This window comes from Podarcis muralis, chromosome Z, assembly GCF_964188315.1.
Source record: "Podarcis muralis chromosome Z, rPodMur119.hap1.1, whole genome shotgun sequence".
Taxonomy (NCBI): domain Eukaryota; kingdom Metazoa; phylum Chordata; class Lepidosauria; order Squamata; family Lacertidae; genus Podarcis; species Podarcis muralis.
In genome coordinates this window covers 17122596-17148087 of record NC_135673.1, presented here as the reverse complement: position 1 = coordinate 17148087, position 25492 = coordinate 17122596, and the positions used below count along the sequence as shown (strand labels likewise).

Genomic DNA, 25492 nt, shown 5'->3' with positions numbered 1-25492 from the left:
GAAGCTGCCTTACACAAAGTTGGACAATTTCCCCATCTAGCTTTATATTACCTACACTGACTGGCAGCAGCTCTCCAGGGTTTCATAGAGGGTTCATTCCCTGCCCCACCTGGAAATGCTTTGGGTGCTGAACCTGGGGCTCCTGCGTGAGCTATGCAAATGGGTGATACCCCAAACTAACTATGGTTTGGGGGGGCACCCCTGTGAAGAGGCAAATAGGAACTTTGCATGACAAGTATCTCAGTGGTGCCCCTCCCTCTTCTTCTGTTTGGCTCGAGAAGAGGTACACGTGACAGCTTCCCACCCCTATATCAGAGCCTGCTATCAGAGCAGCTGGAGGAGTCCTTTGCTGAATGGCTGAGCTGTGTTTATCCTGAAGTAATCAGGGATGTGGTTCTTCTTATAGGAAAGTTGCTGTCGCTCCTACTCTCAATCCATTCTAGTGGTAAGTGTGTTATTGGCAGGGATCCACTTGCTCCCCCACCCCCCACCCCTCAGTCTTGGAATGCAACTTTTGTCTGGGAGCCAAGCATGAGGGATGCTTTCTCTGCTCCAGAATGTCACATCAGGAATTCATTTGCAAAACAAATTAGCATTCCATTCCAAGCCGGAAGCAAGGCAGTGTTTTCCAAAATGCTGCAAATCTTGCAAACACCCCCACCCCCTGTTTTATAACTGCCTTTTGTTGACCAGGGGCCACCCCCTATTTTCTGACTCCTCTCTCTTTTAGAGAGAGAAATTGTTCTTTATGGGTGTGTGAATTGTAAAGCTTCAGCGTTTTAGTTTATACCTTGGGGCCTCTGGAAGTTCAGTCTGGGGCTGGCAGTGGAGCTTTCCATTGTTGAGCAACTGCCAAGTTCCCTGGGCTAGTTAGATGTTGCTCTGTTTCCCTCTGGAACCACCTGCTGCTGTTGCTTGCCTCTTCCATCTCTTTGTCTGAGTGAAGGGAAAGGACTAAACATGTGGTCAATCTGTGCTCGGCAAGTGGGATACGTTAAAGGCATGTGTTAAAGGTTTTACAGCTTATGTTTCCACACTTTTCTTTGCTGCATGCTTGGCCATGTTAAACCTCTGCCGGGGTTCTCTCACCAAAGAGCACACACCCCAAACTTGGACCTTGCCCTTCAAATGACTTTTTACAATACCTGGCAGGGTTGGTGTGGGCATTAAATGAGGAGGACCATGGATGCCACCTTGAGCTCCTTGGAGGAACAAGTGGGGTGTCCATGCATGCAATCAAGGAAACTGGCCAGGTGTGAAAAGCAGAGAGCACTCCTGCCCCTTTAACACCTGGGCAGAAGAGGACTTTTTTTTCAGTAGGTGGAAAGCCACACTTGCTGTAAGGTTTTCCTCTGCATATCTGTTAAAGGGGCAGGAGCTCTCTCAGCTGTTGGCTGCCACCCTTCCACCAACATCAAAGCTTGTCTATTTCTTTCCCTCCATCCATATCCCCCCCCCCCTTCCTTATGGGCCATTTCCTTTTGGGATCGGCTGACTATATGGCAGAACATGTCAGGATTGTATTGCCTGCTGGGTTCTTGCACAAAGTGAGGTTTGTGGTACTTGGGCCCTATGGGGTTCTCTGAGGCTCTCTTGGTGCCCATCAGGACCAGTAGACTGGAAAGCAGGCTAGTAAGAAGAGTCAGAGACAATGACAGGGAGAGCGTGTTATGTATTGAAGTTCTCACCCTAGCCACCAGGGGTATTGAGTACACTCATACCTCGGGTTAAATACGCTTCAGGGTGAGCGTTTTCAAGTTGTGTTCTGCGGCGACCCTGATGTAACGGAACGGGTTACTTCCGGGTTTTGCTGCTGACGCATGTGCAGATGCTCTAAATGACATCACGCGCATGCGCAGAAGCGGCAAATCGTGACCAACGCACATGCAGACGCGGGGTGCGTTCTGCTCAGGATGCAAACAGAGCTCCGGAATGGATCCAGTTCGCATCCAGAGGTACCACTGTACATAGTTTTAATTCAGGTCCACGTAAGTTAATTTAGGCAGGAAACCCTGGGCTTTTGTTGTTAGAATGTTGACAGGCGGCTTGCCTATAAAAGCAGGCCAGCTGAGCTGTTTGCTGTTCAGTTCAGTTCCAGCTTACAGTGGTACCTCGGGTTAAGTACTTAATGCGTTCTGGAGGTCCGTACTTAACCTGAAACTGTTCTTAACCTGAAGCACCACTTTAGCTAATGGGGCCTCCTGCTGCCGCCGCCATGCGATTTCTGTTCTCATCCTGAAGCAAAGTTCTTAACCTGAAGCACTGTTTCTGGGTTAGCGGAGTCTGTAACCTGAAGCGTATGTAACCTGAAGCGTATGTAACCCGAGGTACCACTGTACTTATAAAGAACTGGAAACGATGCCTTATGAGGAACAGCTAAGGGAGCTGCGCATGTTTAGCCTGGAGAAGAGGAGGTTAAGGGGTGATATGATAGCCATGTTCAAATATATAAAAGGATGTCACATAGAGGAGGGAGAAAGGTTGTTTTCTGCTGCTCCAGAGAAGCGGACACGGAGCAATGGATCCAAACTACAAGAAAGAAGATTCCACCTAAACATTAGGAAGAACTTCCTGACAGTAAGAGCTGTTCGACAGTGGGATTTGCTGCCAAGGAGTGTGGTGGAGTCTCCTTCTTTGGAGGTCTTTAAGTAGAGGCTTGACAACCATATGTCAGGAGTGCTCTGATGGTGTTTCCTGCTTGGCAGGGGGTTGGACTCGATGGCCCTTGTGGTCTCTTCCAACTCTATGATTCTATGAACTACTTGAAGAAAGCTCTGTGTCATCTGCTATGTCCACCCACTACTTAATAGAGTGGCTCTCTGATTGGTTGTAATCAAGGAGGCTGTCTGGTGCTGGCTGACAGAAGTTGATGGGGCAAAATGTTTCCCAGCCCTACCTGGAGATGCCACAGGGGACTGAAGCAGGGGCATTCTGCAAGTAAGGCAGGTGCTCTAACGCAGAGCTGTGCACTTCCCCTTAAAAAAATAAAATAAAGTAATAAAGTAACGCAGAGCTGTGCACTTCCCCCTAAAAAAATAAAGTAAAATTCTAGTCCCTGTTGTTCTGAATAAAAAGCTGAATCAGCACAGGAAGCTGAGTCAGATGGCTGGGTTCATCTAGCTCAGTATTGTCTACACTGACTGGCAGCAGCTGTCTGGGATTTCAGGCAGGGAGCATTCCTGGAACTACCTGGCAAGGCCGGGGACTGAATCATGGACTTTCTGCATGCGAGGCAGATACTCTACCACAGAGCTATGGCCCTTTCCCATAAAATCACATTGTAGCCTGCTCCAGATCTCTGAGTGGCGAGAGACTCTGGGGGTGCCACTGTTATGAAGACTAGAATCTTATTTTCATGGGAAGGGTCATAGCTCAGTGGCAGATAATGTGTTTTACATGCAGAAGAAGCCAGGCTTAGGAGATACAGTACTATTGCCTGACATCCTGGTGAGCTTCTGGCTGTCCCTGTAGGCCAGGTGTCAGCTGTACTGCTGACTGAAATTTGAGACCCCAAGGTCTGCCACTGGTGTGGGGACCCATGCCTGCTGGGGCTGATGGGAGTTGCAGTCCAGAAACGTATTTTGGGCCAGAGGCTCTCCACACCTTATATGCAGATTTATTTAAGGAACTTCTGTGTTGGCTGGTTTTCTGGGAATCCTTTGCAAGTTGTTCCATGACAAGCCCTGTCTTGTTAAAGAGCCCCCTAACTGCAGCCACGAAACCCCAATGCATTCCAGAGGATTTTCAGGCAGGACAGGATAAGCTGTGACTCTCCAGGTGTCTTTGGACTCAAACTCCCATCATTCCTGGACTGTTTGCCATGGTGGCTGGGGCTGATGGGAATTGGGTTCCAATGAATATGTGGTGGGCCACCTTAGGAGAGGCATTCCCTGCCCCAACCCACCCACCCCCCATGAGGCAATGCCTTTTTTAAATCAGGAGCATCTCTTGCATGAAGGGGAGGGGGTGCTCCTTCTTAGAAAAGGGACGGGGAGCATGGAGTACCACCCACTTCTTGAGGTCTAAATGTTCCTTAGCTCTGTTTGAAGGCACATCTTGGGAATGCTAACCTGATGTTGCTCTCTCTGTGGGCATGATGTAATTGTGCAATGCCCTCCATTGCCATTGCAGTTACAGATTTCAGAGAAAGGTGACTGGCATGTCTGCAACCATGGTCTAGCCAGAATTTCACGAGTCTCGGTGATTAACCTGGAGTTTCTCAAAAAACCACAACGTTCTTAAGAGAATCGCTGTTTGCAAGCAACATGCTCCTCCCCTCCAACATTTCTCTGATGAAAATAGGAAAGTCCTATTCCATAAAAATAAGGGGGGGGGGAATTACTATTTATATTCCACTTATCTGACTGGGTTGTCACTCGGGGAGGCTTTCAACATATATAAAAACATAATAAAACATTAAACATTTTTAAAAATAAAAACCTTCCCTATACAGGGATAGCTGGGAGGGTCAGATAACTCCATACCCTCCAACATTTCTCCAATGAACATAGGGACATCCTAACGAAAAGCGGGACATTCTGGGATCAAATCAGAAACCGGGATGGCTTCTGTAAATCTGGGATTACCCTGGAAAAGGGACACTTGTAAGGCCTGTATGCTATAGAACTGCCATGCCTCTAAATCTTGCCCAACCCCTGACACTTAAAGGAGGTGGTGGTTAATCTTAAACCTGTGTGGTTTGTTTGCCTTAAGCCTGGCATCTCCAAACTCAGCCCTCCAGATGTTTTGGGACTACAACTCCCATCATCCCTGGCTAACAGGACCAGTGGTCAGGGATGACTGGAATTGTAGTCCCAAAACATCTGGAGGGCCGAGTTTGGGGGTGCCTGCCTTAAGCAGTGATTCTCTGCTCTCTTTTCCTGATTGCCAGTCTATTTCTGGGCCCGATTCAAGATGTTCACATTTGTGTTTAAAGCCCTCAACAACTTGGGCAGCAAAGATCTGAGAGTTCTCCTCCTCCACCACCACCCTCTTGGGTGTTAAGATCAGCAGAGGGGGTCATCTTGGTAGTTCTACTGCCCTGAGGCATTCAGGATGCTGGCAGCCCCAGAGAGGAACTTATTTGTGGCAGCACCTAAGTTGTGGAACTTCGTCCCCACAGAGGTGCATCTGACATCTTCATTGGACAGTGTCCATCATATGTCAAAGACACCCCTCTTTACCCTAACCTTGGACACCTAAGAACATGAGAAGAGCCCTGCTGGATCAAGCCCATGGCCCATCGAGTCCAGCATCCTGTCCTCATAGTGACCAACCAAATGCCCATTATGGGATGTCCCCAAGCAAGACCTGTTGTTCCCCATTATCTGGTATGCAAAGGTAGACTGTCTTTGAGCATGGAGGTTCTGCTATCACAATAGACTTCCATATGAGCAGCCTTACAAGCTCAGGCCAATGGCCCATCTAGTCCAGCATCCAGTTCTCACAGCAGCCAGTGAGATCCCCCAATGGGAAACCTGCAGGCAGGATCAGAGCACAATAGCCCTAACTCGGCTCCTGTGTTATGAATAGCAACTGCTATTCATAAGCATTCCTGCCTCTGATCGTGGAAGCAGAGCATAATTATCCTGGCTTATAGCCATTGCATCTGGAATATAGGTTTTCAGGACCCACCCCCTTCCTGTGATTGTAACTTGTTTTAAACAGTTTGTAATACTGAATTTTAAATTCACCTGATGGTGAAGGGTGGGGAGCAACAGCAGCAGCAACAACAAATAAATAATGGAACTTCTGAATATAAATCCAAAGGGTTGCATGTTGCAATGCTGACTGGTAGAGGCTCCATCCAAAGAGTAGATCTGGTGATTAATGTTGATCCAACCCCTTTCTTACATGATATAATCTGGCACTAGTTTTCAGACCTCAGAAGGAAAAACGAGCTCCAGATCTCTGTCTCTCTGTCTGTTTCTCTCTCCACCCCACCCCACTCTCTCAGGAAACAGCATCGATTCTTCGCTTCCCATGCAGAAAATGATGGAGAATGAAGCCTTCGTGTCTTTCATATTCTTTGGCACCCTTTTGGTCATAAAGATGTATGCTGTAGCCGTCATAACAGGGCAAGTGAGGCTTCGCAAAAAGGTAGGCAAGTCATTCTTTTTAAAAAAAATAATAATAATGGCACTTGTGTGATTGTAGAAGGAGTTTGTACCCTCCATGTGGCTTTTGAAAATGGTTCTCTTTAACTTTTTGGTATTTTGCAGCAAGTTGTGATCTCATTTCATGCATTTAATAGATGCCACTGTTTAGCTTTCTCTGCCTTGCATCTGTTTACATTTCCCCCCAAACTGGGCTTTGAACACACTTTGCAAAAAAGAAAAAGGGAAACCAGAAAGGTTGTGGAATTTTTATGAGAGACTTCCCAATCGGAATTTGATGGGGGGTTTTGAGGTGTTAAAATAAAAAAAAAGCTAACCCATCTTTCAGATTCTTCTATTTGAATATTTAAATCCTTGTTCCAGTAACTTTTAAGGCCCACCAAGGGACCAATGGTGAGCACCTGGAGCTCTTCATAAATAACAGAGACCCGTGTTTTGCTTCTGTGTCCTTGATTCAGTTCAGTAGATTCAAAATTAGTCAAGGATCTAGTAGCAGGCATTTTAAGTGACTAATTTGCCAATATATGGTGAAGTTGACACTCCTGTAACTAATTTAGAACCAGGTCTCTTGTTTTCAATCTGATTTTTGTTCCATTGGAGCAGGATTGCCAATAGTGTAGAAGCCACACAATCAGAATGTGTTTTTGTGTTCACATGACAACTTTATGCAGAGCTAAATCAGCCCCCTTAGAATGATGACCAAGGCGGAGTAGTGGTGAGCAGCCTGAAGAAAAACATTGCTGAAAGCTCTTCCAAATCTTAAATGGGTGATCATTCTTCTGATTGCTGTGCAAAGTTAACTCCTTCAGCCAGTTCGGTAGACAGCATCTATGGTGTGCATTCTTCCCCACCCCACCCCAAGAAGGAGGATTTCAATTGCCTTTACAGTTGTAGTAATGATAACACTAACAAAGGAAATTTGCAGGAGGGAAATGACTGTCTATACATCATTCCACCTTATTAGTTATTTTGCTATGCTTGCCCAGCAGTTTGGAGGGGCACTCTTGAGTTATATAGCATTGACTGGGGACGAAGCAGTCTGGCCACCCTGAAACTTTTGCAATGTTGAAAGCAGGATTGTGAATAACCACTTATATACTATCCTGTGCACAGATCATAGGATCATAGAACCGTGGGGACTCCCCATGGGTCATCTAGTCCAACACCCAGCAATGCAGAACTCGTAGCCAAAGAAACCCTTGACAGACAGCTATCCAATCTCTGTTTAAAAACATCCAATGGAGGATTGTTCACCGCCTTCCCAGGGGGAGTCTGTTCCACCCTCAAATGGCTCTTGCTATCAGAAAGTTCTACCTAATGTTTAGTTGGAATCGCCTTTCTCATCATTTGTATCCATTGGTTCAGGTCCTGCCCTCTGCAGCATCAGAAAACAAGCTTCAACCATTTCCCATGTGGCAGCCTTTCAGATGCAGTGGTACCTCGTGTTATGTACCGTCCCCCTTACGAATGCTGCGGGTTACGCATTCCTCTAACCCGGAAGTAGGTGCCCCTTGTGACCTTTTCCCCCGGGATGTGAGCGGAAGTCGCGCTCCGGTGGTGCGGCAGCAGTGGGAGGCGCCATTAGCGAAAGCGCGCCTCGTGTTACAAGCAGTTTCCTGTTACAAACGGACCTCCACAATGGATTAAGTACGTAACACGAGGTACCACTGTATTTGAAGATAGCTTTTGGGTCACCTCTCAGTCTTCTCTTCTCCAAGTTAAACATACCCAACTTCCTCAATGTTCCTTGTAAGGCTTAGTTTCCAGACATTTTATCATCTTGGTCGCTCTCCTCTGCCTCATCTCCCAGCTTGTCAATATCATTCTGAAATTGTGTTGCCCAGAACTGGGCGCAAGATTCCAGTGGGAGCAGGGGAGCTGATCAAGGCAGAATAGAGCAGTACTATTACTTTCCTTGATCTGGATACAGTCATACCTCATGTTATGTTTGCTTCATGTTACGTTATTTCAAGTTATGTCCCGCAGCGACCTGGAAGTACTGGAAAGGTTTACTTCCTGGTTTCGCCGCTCGCGCATGCGCAGAAGCGCAAAAGGATGCCACGCACATGCACAGAAGTGGCAAGTCGCAACCACGCATGCGCAGAAGTGCCGCTGCGGTTTGCGTTATTTCATATTGCGAATGGGCCTCCGGAACGGATCCCGTTCGCAACCAGAGGTACCACTGTACTAGACTTGATTCAGCCTAGAATTGTTGCTGCTGCCTTGCGCTGCAGTATGTCTCTCTATATCTCAGTTGCTGGAAACCACAGAAGGGGAGAGTGCCCTTGTGCTCTGGTCCTGCTTGTAGGTTTCCCATAATGCACATCTTTTTGGCCACTGAGAGAGCAGGTGGCTGGCTAGACGGGCTACTAGCCTGATCCAGTCCATACTTCTGATGTTCTTAGCGGGACTTCTGCTTAGTGGAAGTTTGAGTGATGTTAAAAATAATGAGTTTGTTTTCTCTTTTTTTTAAAAAAGCTGTAGTTTCTTTCCTGTTCCCTAAAGGGAAGGAATGCCTTCTCAAGTACTTCTTGGAAATCTAGCTTTCACTTCTTGTTATTTGGAAAAGAAAACTTGACTGCTGTGTTCTGCAGTTATAGGTGGTTGTCTAGGATGCAATAAAACAAACCAGAACACAGTTAATCTCTTTTTGGACCCACTTCAGATGGTGCCCAAACCTGCACTGTGTGTTGGGGGAGAGGGTTCGTGGCCAACTGCCCACTTCCCAAATTACAAAGCAAATAGGGGGATTTTGTGGAGGTTTCTGTGTGTCAAAGTTGGATCAAGCCATTAACCAGGCATGGTGCCTCCCCAAGGTCCCAAGTTGTTTCGCAGAGCTGGGGGATAAAGCAAATGTTCCATTTTTATGCGATGTCTGAATTTTAGTTTTCAGTATAACAAAACCAAGCTAACTAGGAAAAGCTAACTGAGCTCAACCAAAATAGGAGTAGCGAAGCAGAAAACTGTTTGATGAACAGCTCTAGATTTTAATCATAATGAACTATTTTCCACCTAATGATTCAGTGGAGGGATTAAAAACTATTGCCTCCCCCATGTGGATTATGCTGGGGGGGACCAAGGTTCACCCCAACACCCCTTTCCCTACGCAAGTAAATGGAGAGATCTGTTTTCCAGGGAGAGGAGGCAGAGTTCCCACAAAAATTCCACTGTGGAGAGTGGGCAGAAGTCCACCATAACAACAGTCTTTGGGGTAACAGGGACATATCTGAGGAGCAGGTGACATTCCCCAGTCTTTCCTGACAATCTTTTCCTTATCCTATTATTCCTATTGCACCCGCTCCAAAACAATACAGTATTCATTGTGGGGGAACCATAAATCTGTATTGCTTTTGGGTGGGTGCTGAAGAGAGTGGTGTGTGTTTGCATATACAGTACAAGACTCTGAAAGTTGTGTGAGTTGAACTTAGGCTACTGTAGAAAGTCAGTCTCTGCACCCACTTTTCCCTCTGTCCAGGCCCACCAAAGGTATGCAGCCCACTGAAGATTGCTCTGGAGGGAATGTGACCTTCAGGCTGCAAAACATCACCCATCAGAGAGAAAAGGAAGTTTAAACTTCAGGGATTGTGGTCAATGCTAGTCCTACTTAGAGTAGACCCATTGAAGATAATGGCCATGACTAATAACTCAGATCTCTTAATTTCAGTGGGTCCATTCTCAGTAGACTCTTTGTTTGATATCTGACCACTCCCTCCAGGTTTCAAGTGCTTTCCTGAAATGTTAAAAGTAATGCAAATTATCCATCGGTAATTCACATTATAATTCATTTTTGGAAAAATCCCAAATAGTTGCAAAATAACTCCTTCAGGGATTTGAAGGGGGATCTGGACAATTGTCAACCAGGGTTAGCCAATGGCCTTGGATAGCTCCAGGCTTTCAAAATCATCCTTGTCATCATTCTTTTAAAAGAACTTTGTCTTGGAAAGGAATTGAGATGCTTGTATTCAAAATAGTGAGCTGGCTTCCAATGGACACTTGCTAGCTTCCAAACAGGGTCTGTACATTCTCCGTTTTCAAAACAGATCATTGCAACATCCAGGATTAGGTGCTGGATCTTTTAAGAAATTGGAAGTGATCCAATGCCAAAACCTCTGCAGTTGTGATGCAAGCAATGCCTGGAACTTTTAATGAAAAGGCAACCAGAAATAATCTAATCCTGACTGTTTCAAATTAAGAAACCCAAAATGGTGACTGTAACTGGAATACCAAAACAGGATTTTACTGCAGTTTAAGCTGTGGACCTATTGGAGGTGGTGGTTGCTTTAATATTCTTTTGGAATGTTTTAAAGAGCATGGCTTATGGAACTCCTTTCACAACCTGGGGTTTATTCATAAGAGACTGCCACCTTGCATTAGGTGGTGCAACAAACTTGAGACAGTTGTGGTAAATCACCAGGCACAGACACAGCCATGCAGCCAGTGACGTTGGGTGGAATGTTCTACTAAATCTCCCAAAATGCTGATAAAAGCCTGTTGGAATGGGAAGAAGCAGTCTTCGCTTTTTATTATACACTCTCTGTAAAGCTCATAATCTCCTGGAGTGGGGAAACTATTCTAAAACATCCGTCTTTGAGCACAGTCTGAAGACATCTCACATCTTCTGTCTCTGAGGCTGAGTTACAGAATGAACAGAATTGAGGGCTAAAGCTTTGATTGCATATTTAGTTGCATATTTAGTTGCTCCCCCCTCCCACACACACAGAGCCCCACACTTGTAGAAAGCTTGCAAGCCAATCCAGCCTTTCCCCACATGTAGAATGCTAGAAAATAACTCAGAGGCACCATCTCTTGCTGCACTGAATGCATAAACTGTATCTGGCCAATTTATAAAACCAGCTGGCGGTGTTTTTCGGAAATATGCTACTTCAACATGCATGGGGCGGTAGCAGGTTCAGAGTAGGGATGGAGGGAAATTTCAATTCTGTTTGCATTTAAAAGGCAAATCTACCTAATGTGTGCTTTACAAACAGTATGGGAACCAAAACGCATCAATCCTTTGAAATCTGCACATCTCTGCATTTTTGCAGTTTCCCAGCCAGGTAATCGGCCTGAAAATGCCCACATCTGGGGGAAACGTGCAAAAAAATGCATATGTTCACAAAATAATGTGCAGAAATGTATCATATTTGGGGGGGGGATATAAATATATTTGCAGAAAAGAATAATGAGATTGACAAAGTTTCATGAAGAAATGTGTGTGTGTGTTGGAGGAATTCATATTAAAATGCTGGGTTTTTAACATCGGGGCTTTTAAAAGTAAATAAATAAATTGCAAGCTGATGTGGAAATGTGAAGAAGTGAGTTTAAGACAGGGAAAAGGAGAAAACTCGAGAAACCAACTATGGCATATTCACCCATTCCTTGTGGTTCCAATTATAATTATTAATTAAATTTATTGGTCCACTTTTTTGCCATGGCGACTCAAAGTATCTTACAATATTTGAAGCAAAAAACATGTTTATACATTCAGTCTAGCATAAATTAAAAGAATGAATCAATACTTCCCATATAAAAAAAATTCTGCACACTTGGCAAACTGGGATATTGGGGTGGGGGGTGGGGGGGAGAGGTTCTGCCCCAGCCTCTCCCTGTTGCATGGAGATTGCCTTTCCATGCGGGGAGCATTCGTGCACCAGCCTGCCTTCTCTTCTCTCCCCCATCCCTGCAATCAGAAGTTGTGCGATCTGCAGAGGGCAATGCCAATCAGTGCTTCTGCACTCCCTGAAGGGGTTCTGCTGGGACTAGTTTGCTTCAAGTGTAAGCATTCCACAGTCTCCACCACTTCCTCAAGGAAGCTGGTAATTAATTTGAATGTTTTAGAGCTGAGAGGACACTTATGACCCGAGGCTGCTCCTGGGAGGGGCCAGAACTTGGCACTTTCATGCCTCAAGTGTGAAGTTGCAGTCATCTTTGTCAGATGTTCTGGAGCTGAGTTCATTCGCATAAAATCCTGCGAATAGGTTACAAGGCAGATTGCCAAATTGTGGTTTGGCACGCAAGAAACTAGTCCTCATGGCCTTGTAGGTTTTCCTTAGTAAACACAGGAAGCTACCAAATGCTAGGTAAAGACTATGTATTGGCACCCTGAACAAACAGCAGCTTCAGGGATTCTTTGGGAGTGGAGAAGTCATGTTTTAAATGTATGGGTTTGTCGGAGCCTCATCTACACAATTCATTTAAAGCAGTATCATATTATGTTAAACAGCCATGGTGTCCCCCCCCAAAAAAAACCTGGGAACTGCAGTTTTTTAAGGGTCCTAAAAGTTGTTAAAGGTAAAGGGACCCCTGACCATTAAGTCCAGTCGTGACCGACTCTGGGGTTGCGGCGCTCATCTCGCTTTATTGGCCGAGGGAGCCGGCGTACAGCTTCTGGGTCATGTGGCCAGCATGACTAAGCCGCTTCTGGTGAACCAGAGTAGCGCATGGAAATGCCGTTTACCTTCCCCCCAGAGCGGTACCTATTTATCCACTTGCACTACCTATTTATCTACTTTCACTTTGACATGCTTTCGAACTGCTGGGTTGGCAGAAGCAGGGACTGAGCAACGGGAGCGCACCCCGTCGCGGGGATTCAAATTGCCGACCTTCTGATCGGCAAGTCCTAGGCTCTGTGGTTTAACCCAGTTGTTAGGAGACCTCTATTTCCCCTCCCAGGATTTCTGCATCAATCTCTCTTCCCAGGGAACTTTGATAGTTGTAGCTCTGTGGGGAAATGGAGATGTCCTGACAACTCATGGAATTGTAGTGTCAGAAGAGACACCAAAGGTCATCTAATCGAAGCCCCTGCAATGCAGAAAACTCAACTAGAGCATCCATGACAGGTGGCCACCCAACCTCTGCTTAAAAACATCCAAGGAAGGGGAGTCCCCACCTCTCGTGGGGGTCTGTTCCACTGTCAAGCAGCTCTTACTGCCAGAAAATTCTTCTTGATGTTTAGTCGGAATCTCTTTCTTGCAATTTGAAGCCATTGGTTTGGATCCTACCCGCCAGAATGGGAGAAAACAAGCTTGCTCCATCTTTCGTGGGACAGCCATTCAGACACTTGAAGGTGGCTATCATATTTCCTCTCAACACCCTTAGCAGTTCCCAGGATTCCTTAGGCAATGAAGCAAAATTCTAGTTCATGCGGCTGTGAATAAAGGGCTAGATTAAACAAGAGCCTAGGGAGATGCCTTATGCCAAGTCAAACATGTTCCATCTAGCTCAGTATTGTCTACACTGGCTGGCAGCAACTGTCTGGGGTATCAGGTGTCTCTCCCAGCCCTACCTGGAGATGCCACTTGGGATTGAACCTAGGACCTTCTGCATGCAGTGCAGATGCTCTGTCACTGAGCTGTGGCCCCTCCCCACAATTTGTGACATGAGTTCCTGGATGGCTTGTTCAGGGACCCTTTTCTCCTGCGTGAACCTTGAGAGTTTTTGCAGATCCAGCAACCCTCCTTTGTGCCAATGGCTACCCAGGCCACCCCAACTCCTGCCCAAAGACAGGATCTGCCCAAAGGGCTTTTGTTGCTCCAGGAAGTATGTGGTCTGTGGCCAGTGTGTATGGAGGAAATAGCAAAGTAAAAGAGAACCTTGCTCGCCTTGGGGAAAGGCTCAGTGTAGCCAGAGATTATTCTAACAGGTAGGCTTCACTCTTGATGGCTCCTCCATCGGAAAATGTATTTATTTATTTCCTAAAATGTATATCCTGCTTGGTTGTAAAACAAAACACAGTAACCTTGAAGGTATTTACAAAATAGACAAAGCAATAAGAAAAATTAAGTTAAGACTTTTGAAAAGTTAAAATAACAATAAACCAAAAGCAGGTTGAAATTTGCATCAGCTTTCGATGGTTTCTCTAAACAAAACAAGTACAGATTCAGGTAGGTGTTGGTCTGATGCAGTCAACATAAATAAAAATAATTAAATTAATTACAAAATTGTCCAGTAGCACCTTAGTACTTAGAGACCAACTCTAAGTGCAGAAACCAAAACAAGTACAGAAAAGGTGGAGGCCTGACATCAATAGGCAGGGAGTTCCAAAGTTTAAAGACAGGTATGACGTGGTACCTGTAACAGGGCTAGTTCCTTAGATCAAAGCGGCTGAGTGGATGGATTTGGGGTAAGGTAATCTTGCAGGTGAACTGGCCCCAAGTTGTTAAGGGCTTTATATACTGATAGTAACACCTTGACCTTGGCACAAGCGTGATATGCCAAAAGTGCCTCGCTTCTGTCAGCAATTGTGCTTTTAGCAAAACTGCTTACAATATGGGGAGATGCAGGGAGAAAGTTCTTATTATGAACCTGCCGTGAACTAATTGATCCTTGTTTTCCTCCAGGCATTTGCCAATCCGGAGGATGCTCTGAGGCACGGAGGGTTGCAATACCACAGGGAAGACCCTGATGTGGAGCGATGCCGCAGGTGAGTCTTAAAAATAAAAACAAAACTCCTCTTTGCACCATTAGGAGGCCATCTTTCCCTTGCACTTCAGCCAGTCAATTGCTGGCTCTGCTTTCCATGGCTAACCAGTGATGTAGATTTTGAAGCTGCTTTGTGTTGTTCCTTCCCTCTTCCCATGTGATTGGCCGCCCCTAGCATCACTGAGGACATATTGTTGGTAACTTCACAGGCCACTCCAGAGTTGTGGAGAAGTTTGGGGAAATTGGGGGGGGGGGGCAAAATGGACAGATTCGTGCATCCTGAGTGGGGATGGAGGTGAAAGTCATAGAATCATAGTATAATAAAATTGTAGAATTTTAGCATTGGGAGGGGGCCAAAGGGTCTCTGGTCCAACCTCCTGCAATGCAGGAAGTTCCAGCTAAACATTTAGTCACATCTAGTGACATTTAAAGTTTAGAATTCTTCCCTAGATGCAACAGATCACATCTCAGTTTCCCTTAAGCACAGAAATTTTTATATACAGTATCTGTATCTATATCTACAGAATCTATCTATTTACAAACATACAAAGAATGCCAAAGAAACAATTTGCTGCTTGGCTTGACCAGGGAAAGACGCAAGTGGAACAGAACTAGTGTTCTTTTTCAGTGCGGAAACCAGCAAATTAAATTGGCCGAAGGCAGGAACAAATCTTTAGTACGTAATGCCCAATTAAAAAAACGCTTGCACTTCTCAGAAATTGCACCTCTCATTCCTCCCAGAAAGGCTTCATTAGTTGTTGCCTCAAGGAGGGTATGGTTAATTCCTCTACTAATCTACTTGAGGTTGATCAGCAGGGTTCCCATCCAGTTTGGTAGCAGTTGTTTTTTTTTTAAAAAAAAAGAAAAACAAAACATTCTTGTTCTTTTTTAAAACAACAACTAATTACCATGAAAAACACAACTGTACCAGCACCAGTGACGCAGTCTTAGGGTGAAGGGAGGATAAAACATATAATGGTAAGGCTAAAACTATGCATTGTTTCAACGTACAGAACTTGTGCGTTGGTTCTGCTCAGAGTAGTACCTGCTGAAATTTGTGGACTTAAGTTAGTTGTGCCCATTAACTTAAGTGGGTTTACTCTGAGTAAGACAAGCATTGGATACAACTACCTATATTTAGACAGAGGTTATCTGGCGCTTTTGGAGCCAAAGAAAGAAAGAAAGAAAGAAAGAAAGAAAGAAAGAAAGAAAGAAAGAAAGATGCAAACTGAGATAATATTTTGGACTATTTTTCAAACCGTTTTTGGCCAGATTTATTTATTTTATTTTATTTATTGCCATTTATATCCTACCTTTTTTCTCCGAGGATCTCAAAGTGGCATACGTGGGTCTCTCCCTCCTCATTTAATCCCCACAACAACCCTGTAAGGTAGGTTAGGTTAAGAGAGGCAGTGCACTGTCCAAGATAACACCCAGTGAGCTTCCAGGTCAAGTGGGGATTCGAACCCTGGTCTCCCAGGTCTTAGTCTGACACTGTAACCACTGCACCACGGTGGCTTTGGTTTCTACTGTTTTGCCCTTTGACTCCTGTCTCCGGATTGGTTTTATAGGTTATAATACAATAACAGCAGGTGGTAAACAGACATTCCATTTGGGCTTGACCTCTCAAACTTAAACATTGAATTATTTTACTTTTATCTCGCCCATCACCCTAAGGTGGTCCCACAGCAGGCTATCATAATTTAAACACAGTATTATAAAGGAGTGTAAAACAATATAAAATCACAGATATAAATACAGTGGTACCTCGGGTTAAGAACTTAATTTGTTCTGGAGGTCCGTTCTTAAGCTGAAACTGTTCTTAACCTGAGGTACCACTTTAGCTAATGGGGCCTCCTGCTGCTGCCGTGCCGCCGGAGCACAATTTCTGTTCTCATCCTGAAGCAAAGTTCTTAACCTGAAGGACTATTTCTGGGTTAGTGGAGTCTGTAACCTGAAGCGTATGTAACCTGAAGCATATGTAACCCGAGGTACCGCTGTGAGGTGGGTCTCAAGTGTCTTAATCCATAGACAGCGCCTGGGACTTAAGTTTGGAGAAAAGGCAAGTAAGAGGCAACATGATAGAAGTTTATGGAATTATGTACGGCCTGGAAAAAGTGGAGAGAGAAAATCCCCCCTCCCCTCTCTCGTAACACCACCACTCTGTGGGCTTACAGTGAAGCTGAATGTTGGAAGACCCAGGACAGATGAAAATTACAGCACAGAGGTAAATTATGAAACTCCCTTCTGCAGGAGGCAGTGATGACCATCAACTTGGATGTTTTTAAAAGAGGATTGGACAAATGCATGGAGGAAAGGGCTATGGAGGGCTACTAACCAAGAGGGCTATGCTCTAATGCTTCTGAATACCAGTTGCTGGAAACCACAGGGGAAGGGGAGAGGGCTCTTGGGCTCGGATCCTGCTTGCTGCTTTCCAGTTGGCCACTGTGAGAACAGGATGCTGGACTAGATGGGCCAGTGGCCTGATGCAGAAGACTCTTCTTATGTTTTTGACACACAGATGAAAGCGGCCTGAAGGACCCTCTTTGCCCACCCCACCCCACACAACAGACTCAAAGCGCTTGACACTTGCAGCCCTCGTAGTGTGATGGTTCAGTATCCAGACCTCTGAATCTAAATGCACTGCTGCAGGACTAGTCTGAACAGGAATCTTAAGTGCCGCTGGTGTTCAGCTGGCCCTGAAATCCCCTTGAGAACATGTGACTGGCTTGCTTCAAGCACCTGCGTTCCTTCCAAAGAAAAGCGTGAAGTCCTGTTTTGTTTTGTTTCTTTTGTAAAGGAAAAGAGGTGAAGCAGAGTTGACTGGGTAGGGAGGGCATAGCTAAGAGAGGGAAATGGTGCAAAAGCAGATTTGGGAGAGGGAGGAGCAGCTGGTCATAGATGCAAAGGCTAATAGAGTTGTGGGTTTCCAATCCTACAGCCTTATACACTTGCAAACTCCCCACCCTAAGAAGCCCAACAGAGAACAAGAAGCCTCGATGGCTCCATATAAATTCTGCCCCCTTAATTAAACTATGACATTTGCAGCCACAAGACAGTAGTGATGTCCATCAACACATTTTTTTTTTAAGGGTAATGGACCCACTCATGGAGGACACAGCTATTGGTGGCTACTAGCTGTGATGGCCATATGCTACCTGCCTCTGAATGCCAGGTTGCTGGGGAACAAAACTGGGGAGGAGTTGCTTGTGGGCTTTCCATTGGGGCATCTGGTTGGCCACCAGGAGAACAGGGTGCTGGAACTAGGCGAGTCACTGGATCGTGGAGCTGGGAAGCACTGGGTCTCTTCACCCAGTGTTCCAATGCGCTCCTAGCCACACTGAAATTTTTTTGGCCAGCCTAGGCAGCTGTCAATCCAGGCACCAAAAATAAGCAGCAGCTTTGAGTCACCTAGGTATATCACCTGTGGGCACTTTTGACAACTGTAGCAGCTGCCTAGCACTGTTAATTGATTTCTCTCTGTGTTGAGGAGGATTAAGTGCACCTTAAATACTCCCTGCTGCCAGGAACAGGCTGTCAAGAGTTGTGTCAGCTGGCTGACATCAATGGAGATCTTTCTGCTATAGAGTGCTGGCTTTCCCTTTCATTGTGGGGTGAGCCTCATCTGTCATGGAGAGGGGAAGGAAAAGCTCTGACCAAGTGAGGAGTGGCTGATTTATTTATTTTTAAAAGCTGGTAAAGGTTCCTCCCCAGAGCTATTGAACCTATGGTCATGAAGAGGAGAGGGTGTTTTGTGGCATAGGAAGCGCAGGAAAAGTGTTTCGGGTCTGGTGATATTTACAACTCTCACTGTTTGCTTTGAGAATGAGAGCTGGCTTTGGAATGTAAGCAAAGGATTTGATGGGGCCTTTCACTTCCATAATTGGCAGGATACGACATGCTCTAGGCAATCAGACTTCTAAGGAGTGGGCAGGGGTTCATCCTTTCAGGAGGGTAGCATGTAATTGCAAATAACCCCCCTACCCCCCCCCAAAAAAAAGACCCTTCACCCTCTTTAGGGATGGGGAAAGAAATTAGATTCAGTTTGCATGAAACGGCAGCTCTACCAAATTTTCACCGTCTGAAACACTACAGAATTAAAGAATTGTAGAATTGGAAAGGACCCCAAGGATCATCTAGTCCAACCCCCTGCAATGCAGAAACCATGCCTAAATAACCCCTGACAGATAGCCATTCAAACTCTGCTTCAAAACCTCCAATGAAGGAGAGCCCACTACCTTCAGGGAATCTGTTCCATGGCTGAACAAGAGTTCCACGTGAGGCTTCCAGACCCTTGAGCATCTTGGCTGCCCTCCTCTGCACACCTTCTAGCTTGTCAGTCTTCTTAAACACTATAGAATCATAGAACTGAAGAGCTGGAAGGGACCCGGAGGGCCATCTAGTCTAACCCCTTGTGATGCAGTAATCACAGCTAAAGAATCCCTGACATTGGCCATCTAACCTCTAAGACTCTTCAGTGATATTAATTTGTTACCTGCCATTCACCAGCAGGTCCCAGTGAAGGTTACAACACATTAAGATTCAGAATTAAGACCATTTAAAACCTATTACAGTGGTACCTCGGGTTACATACGCTTCAGGTTACAGACACTTCAGGTTACAGGGGCTTCAGGTTACAGACTCCGCTAGCCCAGAAATAGTACTTCGGGTTAAGAACTTTGCTTCAGGATGAGAACAGAAATCGTGCTCCGGCGGTGCGGCGGCAGCGGGAGGCCCCATTAGCTAAAGTGGTGCTTCAGGTTAAGAACAGTTTCAGGTTAAGAAAGGACCTCCAGAACGAATTAAGTTCTTAACCCGAGGTACCACTATACAATTGCAGGATTGTCTGTCCTTTAAATGTACACTTCTCAAGTTTTTGCAATGCCAATTCTCCAGCCAAATAGTGTGAATTTAAACAATGCACATACAAAGGTAAATTGTGCTAAAATGAGTTGAATCAAGGGAAACTATAAATATGGCAGAAGTATGGTTTATAGACAGCAAGTATTGCCCAAAAATTGCATGTAATAATATTATTATTAGGAGAAATTCACACTCCATTGCTGAGGACTTAAAAAGAAGGAAAAGAATGTACGTACAAAATGAGGTGGGAATGTGGAGGGCAGCACTTAGGACTGGGAAAAAGAGAAACCGAGAGAAGGTGGAATTGACTGAGTTCTCCTTCCTTGAAGCGGGGGGGGGGGCAGAGCAGCTTTTGGAGAGCCACTGCTTGTCTGGGTAGACTGTACTGAACTAGAGGGACCAATGGTCTGACTCTGTAGAAGGCAGTGTCATATGTTCTTGTTTAATCTAGCTCCCTTTTCAGAACCATGAAAACTGGGCTCATTCTTACTTCATTTTTAAAGGACTCTGTGATGGAGCACTTGCTTTGCACACAGGAACTCCCAGGTTCAAACCCCAGTAGCATCTTCAGGAGGCGCTGGGGGGAAAGACTCCCTGCCAAAACCCTGGAGAGCCCCTGCCAGCCAGTGTAGACACTACTGAGCTTGATGGGCCAAAGCCGGACTCCATATAAGGCAGTTTCTTATGGTTCCTGGACATTCATAATGTGTCTTGCATTCCTTCCTTGTCAGCCAAGATGGAAACGACCTCCTTGGTGACCCAGGGAGAGTTTTTAGCGACTGTTTTCCTTTAATTCCGTTGGTCCATTTCATTATAGATTTTGTCCCCAGGGGGCTGTGTGCTTCCTGAAACTTGCACCCTACAACCCAAGCCAAGACATCAAAAGTTATTTTGCTGTTGTTGACTTTTAAAATAAACGTTCTAGACCCCACCATCTTCCGCCCCCACTACAGCCCCAGACTTGGCCCTTAATCTGCACCGACCCTTGAAGGCAGGAAATGGTTCCATTGAGGTGTTATGGCTTGTGGCATGACTTGTTTATGCATAATCCCATTAGCAGCCCTGGGTTGTGGCCAAGGTGTGTGCATACATAAATGCAGAAAGGGGAGGGAGAGAAAGGGGGGGCCCGAGGAGCCAGGAAATGGTGCAACCACGCCATTGCCATGGCAACGATCCCATCCATGTGCGTACATCTCGCCTTAATGAGGACACGGTGATTGGAGCCAGCTGCGAAGGCTTGGGTTCCGTTGCCTGCTTTCCCTGAGATTTTTGCCGCTGCAAATGACCACAAGCTGTGTGCTGTGTGCAGTTCTGTTCACCCTCACCCCCAACAAGGATATTGCAGGGTTGGAAAAGGTTCAGAAAGGGGCCACCAAAATGATCAAGGGGTTGAGCAACTCGTCTGTGAGGAAAGCTTGCAGCATCCAGGGATTTTCAGCTGACATAAAATGCGAGTAAGAGGTGACACGATATAAGTTTATGAAATAATGGCTGGAGTGGAGGAAGTGACCAGAGAGAGGAAAAATTCTCCTTCTCTCATCACATGAGAACTCATAGATATCCAAGGAAGCTGAATGTTGGAAGATTCAGGGCAGATAAAAGAAAGTCCCTCATAGTTAACTGTTTTAAAGTCATCCACGTTGCTGGCTGTCAAATGGCTCCTGTGGAATGTAACTGAAAGCAATGCATCTGAATCCCAGTAGCTGGAAGCCACAGGAGGGGAGAGTGCTGTTGTGCCCAGGTTCTTCTTCCTGGTTTCCCACTGGAGCCTCTGGTCAGCCACTGTGAGAACAGGATGCTGGACCTAGACGGGCTATTGGCCTGATCCAGCAGCCATGTCCTTAACGTTCTTAAACCCCACTCCATGGTCTCAATGGAGACAGGAGGTTTGGGTGGATGGGTTTGAGGAGAAACATCTACTGAGGCAGTGCTAAAATGGGATGCAGCATAATTATTCGTGCGACAGATTTTGCTACTCTCCTCACCACCACCCAAAAAAAAAAAAAAAAAAGCTTGGGGAAATTGACTCTCGTCTGTTTGTAGCACTGAATCAATTTATTTCTTTTTAAATCCTCACTTGCTTCTGGGTAGAGCCCATAAGCAGGACCTAAGTGAGACAGCAACTCTCCCCACTTGTGATTCCCAGGAACTGGCATTCAGAGGCATATTGCCTCCAACAGTGGAGGGAGAACGTAAAGACATAAACTGAACCCTGCTGGGTGTGTTTCTGAATGTATTTCCCTTAATGCAGACCTCCTGCCCGTGGGCCAATAGTGGCCTACAAGGCCATTTGCCTCAATCCATGTCCACCTGCCAATCAGAAGACATCACATGTAACATCATAAGGTGAGCCCTGCTGGATCAAGTCATTGGTCCATCCAGCCCAGCATCCTTTTCCCACAGTGGCCAACCAGATGCACATTATGAGAAGCCCACAAGCAGGACCAGAGTGCACCAGAAACTCTTCCTACTTGTGATTCCTGGCTAACTGGGGTTCAGATGCATTCTGCCTCTGACAGTGGAGGGAGAACGTAGCCATTGCAGCTAATAGTCCTGAAAGTCTTGTCTTCTGTGATTTCATGTTTTCATTGTTGGGACTTAGTATGAGCATAGGAAAACAAGAAAAGCCAGCCAGGTGTGCCAAAGCAAAGCCCACAAACAGGACCCAAGTGCAATAGCATCACTCTCCCCACTTGCAATTTCCAGCAACTGGAATTCAGATACATTGCTTCTTCTGTCCATGCTCCCCCACTTCTGCCTTCTAGGCCAGGCATCCCCAAACCTGCGGCCCTCCAGATGTTTGGCTTACAACTCCCATGTTCCCTAGCTAACAGGACCAGTGGTCAGGGATGATGGGAATTGTAGTCCAAAACATCTGGAGGGGCAAAGGTTGAGGATGCCTGTTCTAGGCGATTGAAGATCATGCCAAGCCCCAGAGCATTTATTATCAGATTCCAAAAGCTTTGTGGACTACCTTACAAGTTGTAAGATAGTCTACAAAGCTTTTGGAATCTGATAATGAGTGACTGAAGGAGATTTGAAAGCTGACTCAGTTGAGGCAAGGTCTGAGCTGGTGACCTTCCTCTGGGGTGAAAAGGAAAGCCATTCATGTCTGAAAGTTGCGGTTTGGGAGTGGTGCCAGTAGAGGCTTTATTCCCGAACAGTCACTTGGGTGCGTCTTTTTTATTGTTATATAACCCTATTAAAACCAGCCTCATGTTGTTCAACTGTACCTACCTAAGGTAGATTGTGCTGGAATTTCCCCCTTGTTCATAGAGCTTGTTTAGCCTATACCCACCAAGTAGGCAGACATCTCTGGGTTGTGTCAGGGGAGAAATGGAATCTGCCCCCGCCCATCTAGGTAGGTGTCAAATCTCTCCCCTCCAACCCCCCCCCCCCAACATCTGAATGTTTTGTAAAATGTGTGCTGAGTTTTGTGTCTGCTGTTGAAAACACAATTGTTATGAAGCCTAGATGGGCAAACATCTCTTCAAGATTGAGGTGGGAAAGGAGAGGGGCCAGTTTAGTCTCCAGCAAAAACTGGTGGCGCACAGCACCAATTGGCTGGGAATAGTGATGTTACTAACCACTATTCCCCTTTCCTGACCAAGGCTTGGGAATTTTCCAAACATTTTAAAAAGAAGTTTTCAGGCTTCTTCTGTGGCCATAGCTCAGTGACAGAATAACTTCATTGTACCCAAGAGGTCCTGTGTTCAGTCCCCAGCATCTCCAGGTAAGGCTGGGAAAGACTCCTTACCTGGAACCCTTGAGAGCTACTGCCTGTCAATGTACATAATACTGAGCTAGATGTACCAATGGTCTGATTTAATTTAAGGCAGCCCCCCATGTTGACACAATGAGATGTTTCCTTCCCCACCCCCTACACTTTTTAAAAAGTGAGTGCAACCTTTTTAAAATGCTTGATAACTTTGCACTTCAGTTGTACACATTGTATACCTACTTCCACTAAAATAAGGATTCTGTACAATTTTCAGTGTCTCTCCCCCAAATTGTGCCCATGTTTGTACAAATAGACACGTAATCCAATTGATATCTGCATTCTAGACGTCAATGAAATCCATCAAACAGGTCTGTTTGCTTTGAAAAGAGAGGCAGTTTGGTGTAATGGTTAAGAGCAGTGGACTCGTAATCTGGTGAACCGGGTTCGCTTCCCCGCTCCTCCACCTGCAGCTGCTGGGTGACTTTGGGCCAGTCACACTTCTCTGAAGTCTCTCAGCCCCACTCACCTCACAGAGTGTTTGTTGTGGGGGAGGAAGGGAAAGGAGGTTGTTAGCCGCTTTGAGACTCCTTCGGGTAGTGATAAATCCTGCTGAATCAGGCCAATAGATGACCACCTAACCCAGCATCTTGTTCCCACATTGGCCAGCCAGGTGCCCCAGTGGGCAGCCCACAAGCAGGATTCAAGCACAAGAGCAACTCTGCCCTCCTATAGCTTCCAGCAACTGGAATTCAGAAGCATGACTGCCTCTATGGAGGCAGAGTATAGTAACTGTGGCTAGGAGCCAGTGACAGCCTTCATGAATTTGTCCGATATCCTCTTTTAAAGTCATTCAAGTTGGTGACTATCATAGCCTCCTGCAGGAACAAGTTCAACTATCCACTGCATGAATAAGTCCCTTCTTTTATCTGCCATGGATCTTACAACATTCAGCTTCATGGGATCTCCACAAGTTCTGGTTACAAGAACTTTCTCCATGCCATGCCTAATTATATAAACTTAAGGTAAAGGTAAAGGGACCCCTGACCATTAGGTCCAGTCGTGACCAACTCTGGGGTTGCGGCGCTCATCTCGCTTTACTGCCCGAGGGAGCTGGAGTACAGCTTCTGGGTCATGTGGCCAGCATGACTAAGCTGCTTCTGGCAAACCAGAGCAGCGCACGGAAACGCCATTTACCTTCCCACCGGAGCGGTACCTATTTATCTACTTGTACTTTGATGTGCTTTCAAACTGCTAGGTTGACAGAAGCAGGGACCGAGCAGCGGGAGCTCACCCAGTCATGGGGATTCGAACTGCTGACCTTTTGATCGGCAAGTCCTAGGCTCTGTGGTTTAACCCACAGCACCACCCGCGTCCCATTATATAAACTTATTTCTCCTCTTATGCACCTTTTCTCTAAACTAAAAAGCCCCCAAATGCTGTGATCTTCCCACATAGGGGAATATCTCTATCCTCCACTCTGGATAATTTTGGTTGCCGTTTTCTGAACCTTTCCTAATCTAAAATACCTAAATGATTATCTGGGTTCTCCCCCCCCCCTTTTTTTTTTTTTTTTTGCAGGGCTCATCTCAACGACATGGAGAACATTTACCCCTTTCTCTTCCTCGGTGCGATCTACTCCCTTCTGGACCCCAACCCGACTGTGGCCCGGATCCACTTCTTGATCTTCTTCTTTGGCCGGATTGTCCACACCTTGGCCTACCTTCTGAAACTCAGGGCTCCCACGCGCTCAGTGGCCTACAGCGTGGCCCAACTTCCCTGCGTCTCTATGGCCCTACAGATCCTCTTTGCAGCCATCAAGTCCTGGTGATTGCTCTGAGACTTGAAAGGGGTGAGAAACGAGATGGACAAGTGGCTTTGTTTGTAAGAGGTGGATAAAGCTCTTCCTTTTCCTTGCTGTGGTCTGGTGATGTGCATTTCAACCTCAACCACTGCATCTCTTTGCCTGGATGGACTCTCAGTCATGTCATCTTCAGACTGGACAGTTTGCTTGGCGATCTCTCCTAGGAGGGGAGGCACCTTTCTGTTGCTGATGGGCATGTGGTGCAGAGGTTCAGGTCCACAAAATGATAAATAAAAACACTTATTGCAGTAAAGAATATCTCACTAGTCCCAAGCTGTCTATTTCAACTCTGGGGGATTTCACTTAGAACAGAACTTGGTGGGCATGACTTCCAGAGGTGAGAGGTGGCCCTCCAGAGCTCTTTATCTGGCCCTCCAGATTGTGTGGAGTACTGTGGGAAGGAGGGAGAACCCCGCCCTGGTTTGCATCTCGGGCTGTGTCTCTAGTTCATTCTTGGCACATTGTTTGGGGAATTAGACACAGCAGAAGCTTGTTGGTAAGGAAGTTGTT

The 25492-nt window shown here is 45.9% G+C and overlaps 1 protein-coding gene across 1 annotated transcript; it reads left to right on the top strand.

The window, feature by feature from the left end:
• Positions 1–213: 213 nt before the first annotated feature.
• Positions 214–25240, top strand: PTGES (prostaglandin E synthase). The gene is made up of 4 exons (XM_028715635.2): positions 214–445; positions 5957–6099; positions 14456–14538; positions 24700–25240. Exons 1-4 carry the CDS (start codon positions 229–231, stop codon positions 24947–24949), a joined length of 693 nt encoding a protein of 230 aa, XP_028571468.2. The 5' UTR covers positions 214–228; the 3' UTR covers positions 24950–25240.
• Positions 25241–25492: the final 252 nt, after the last annotated feature.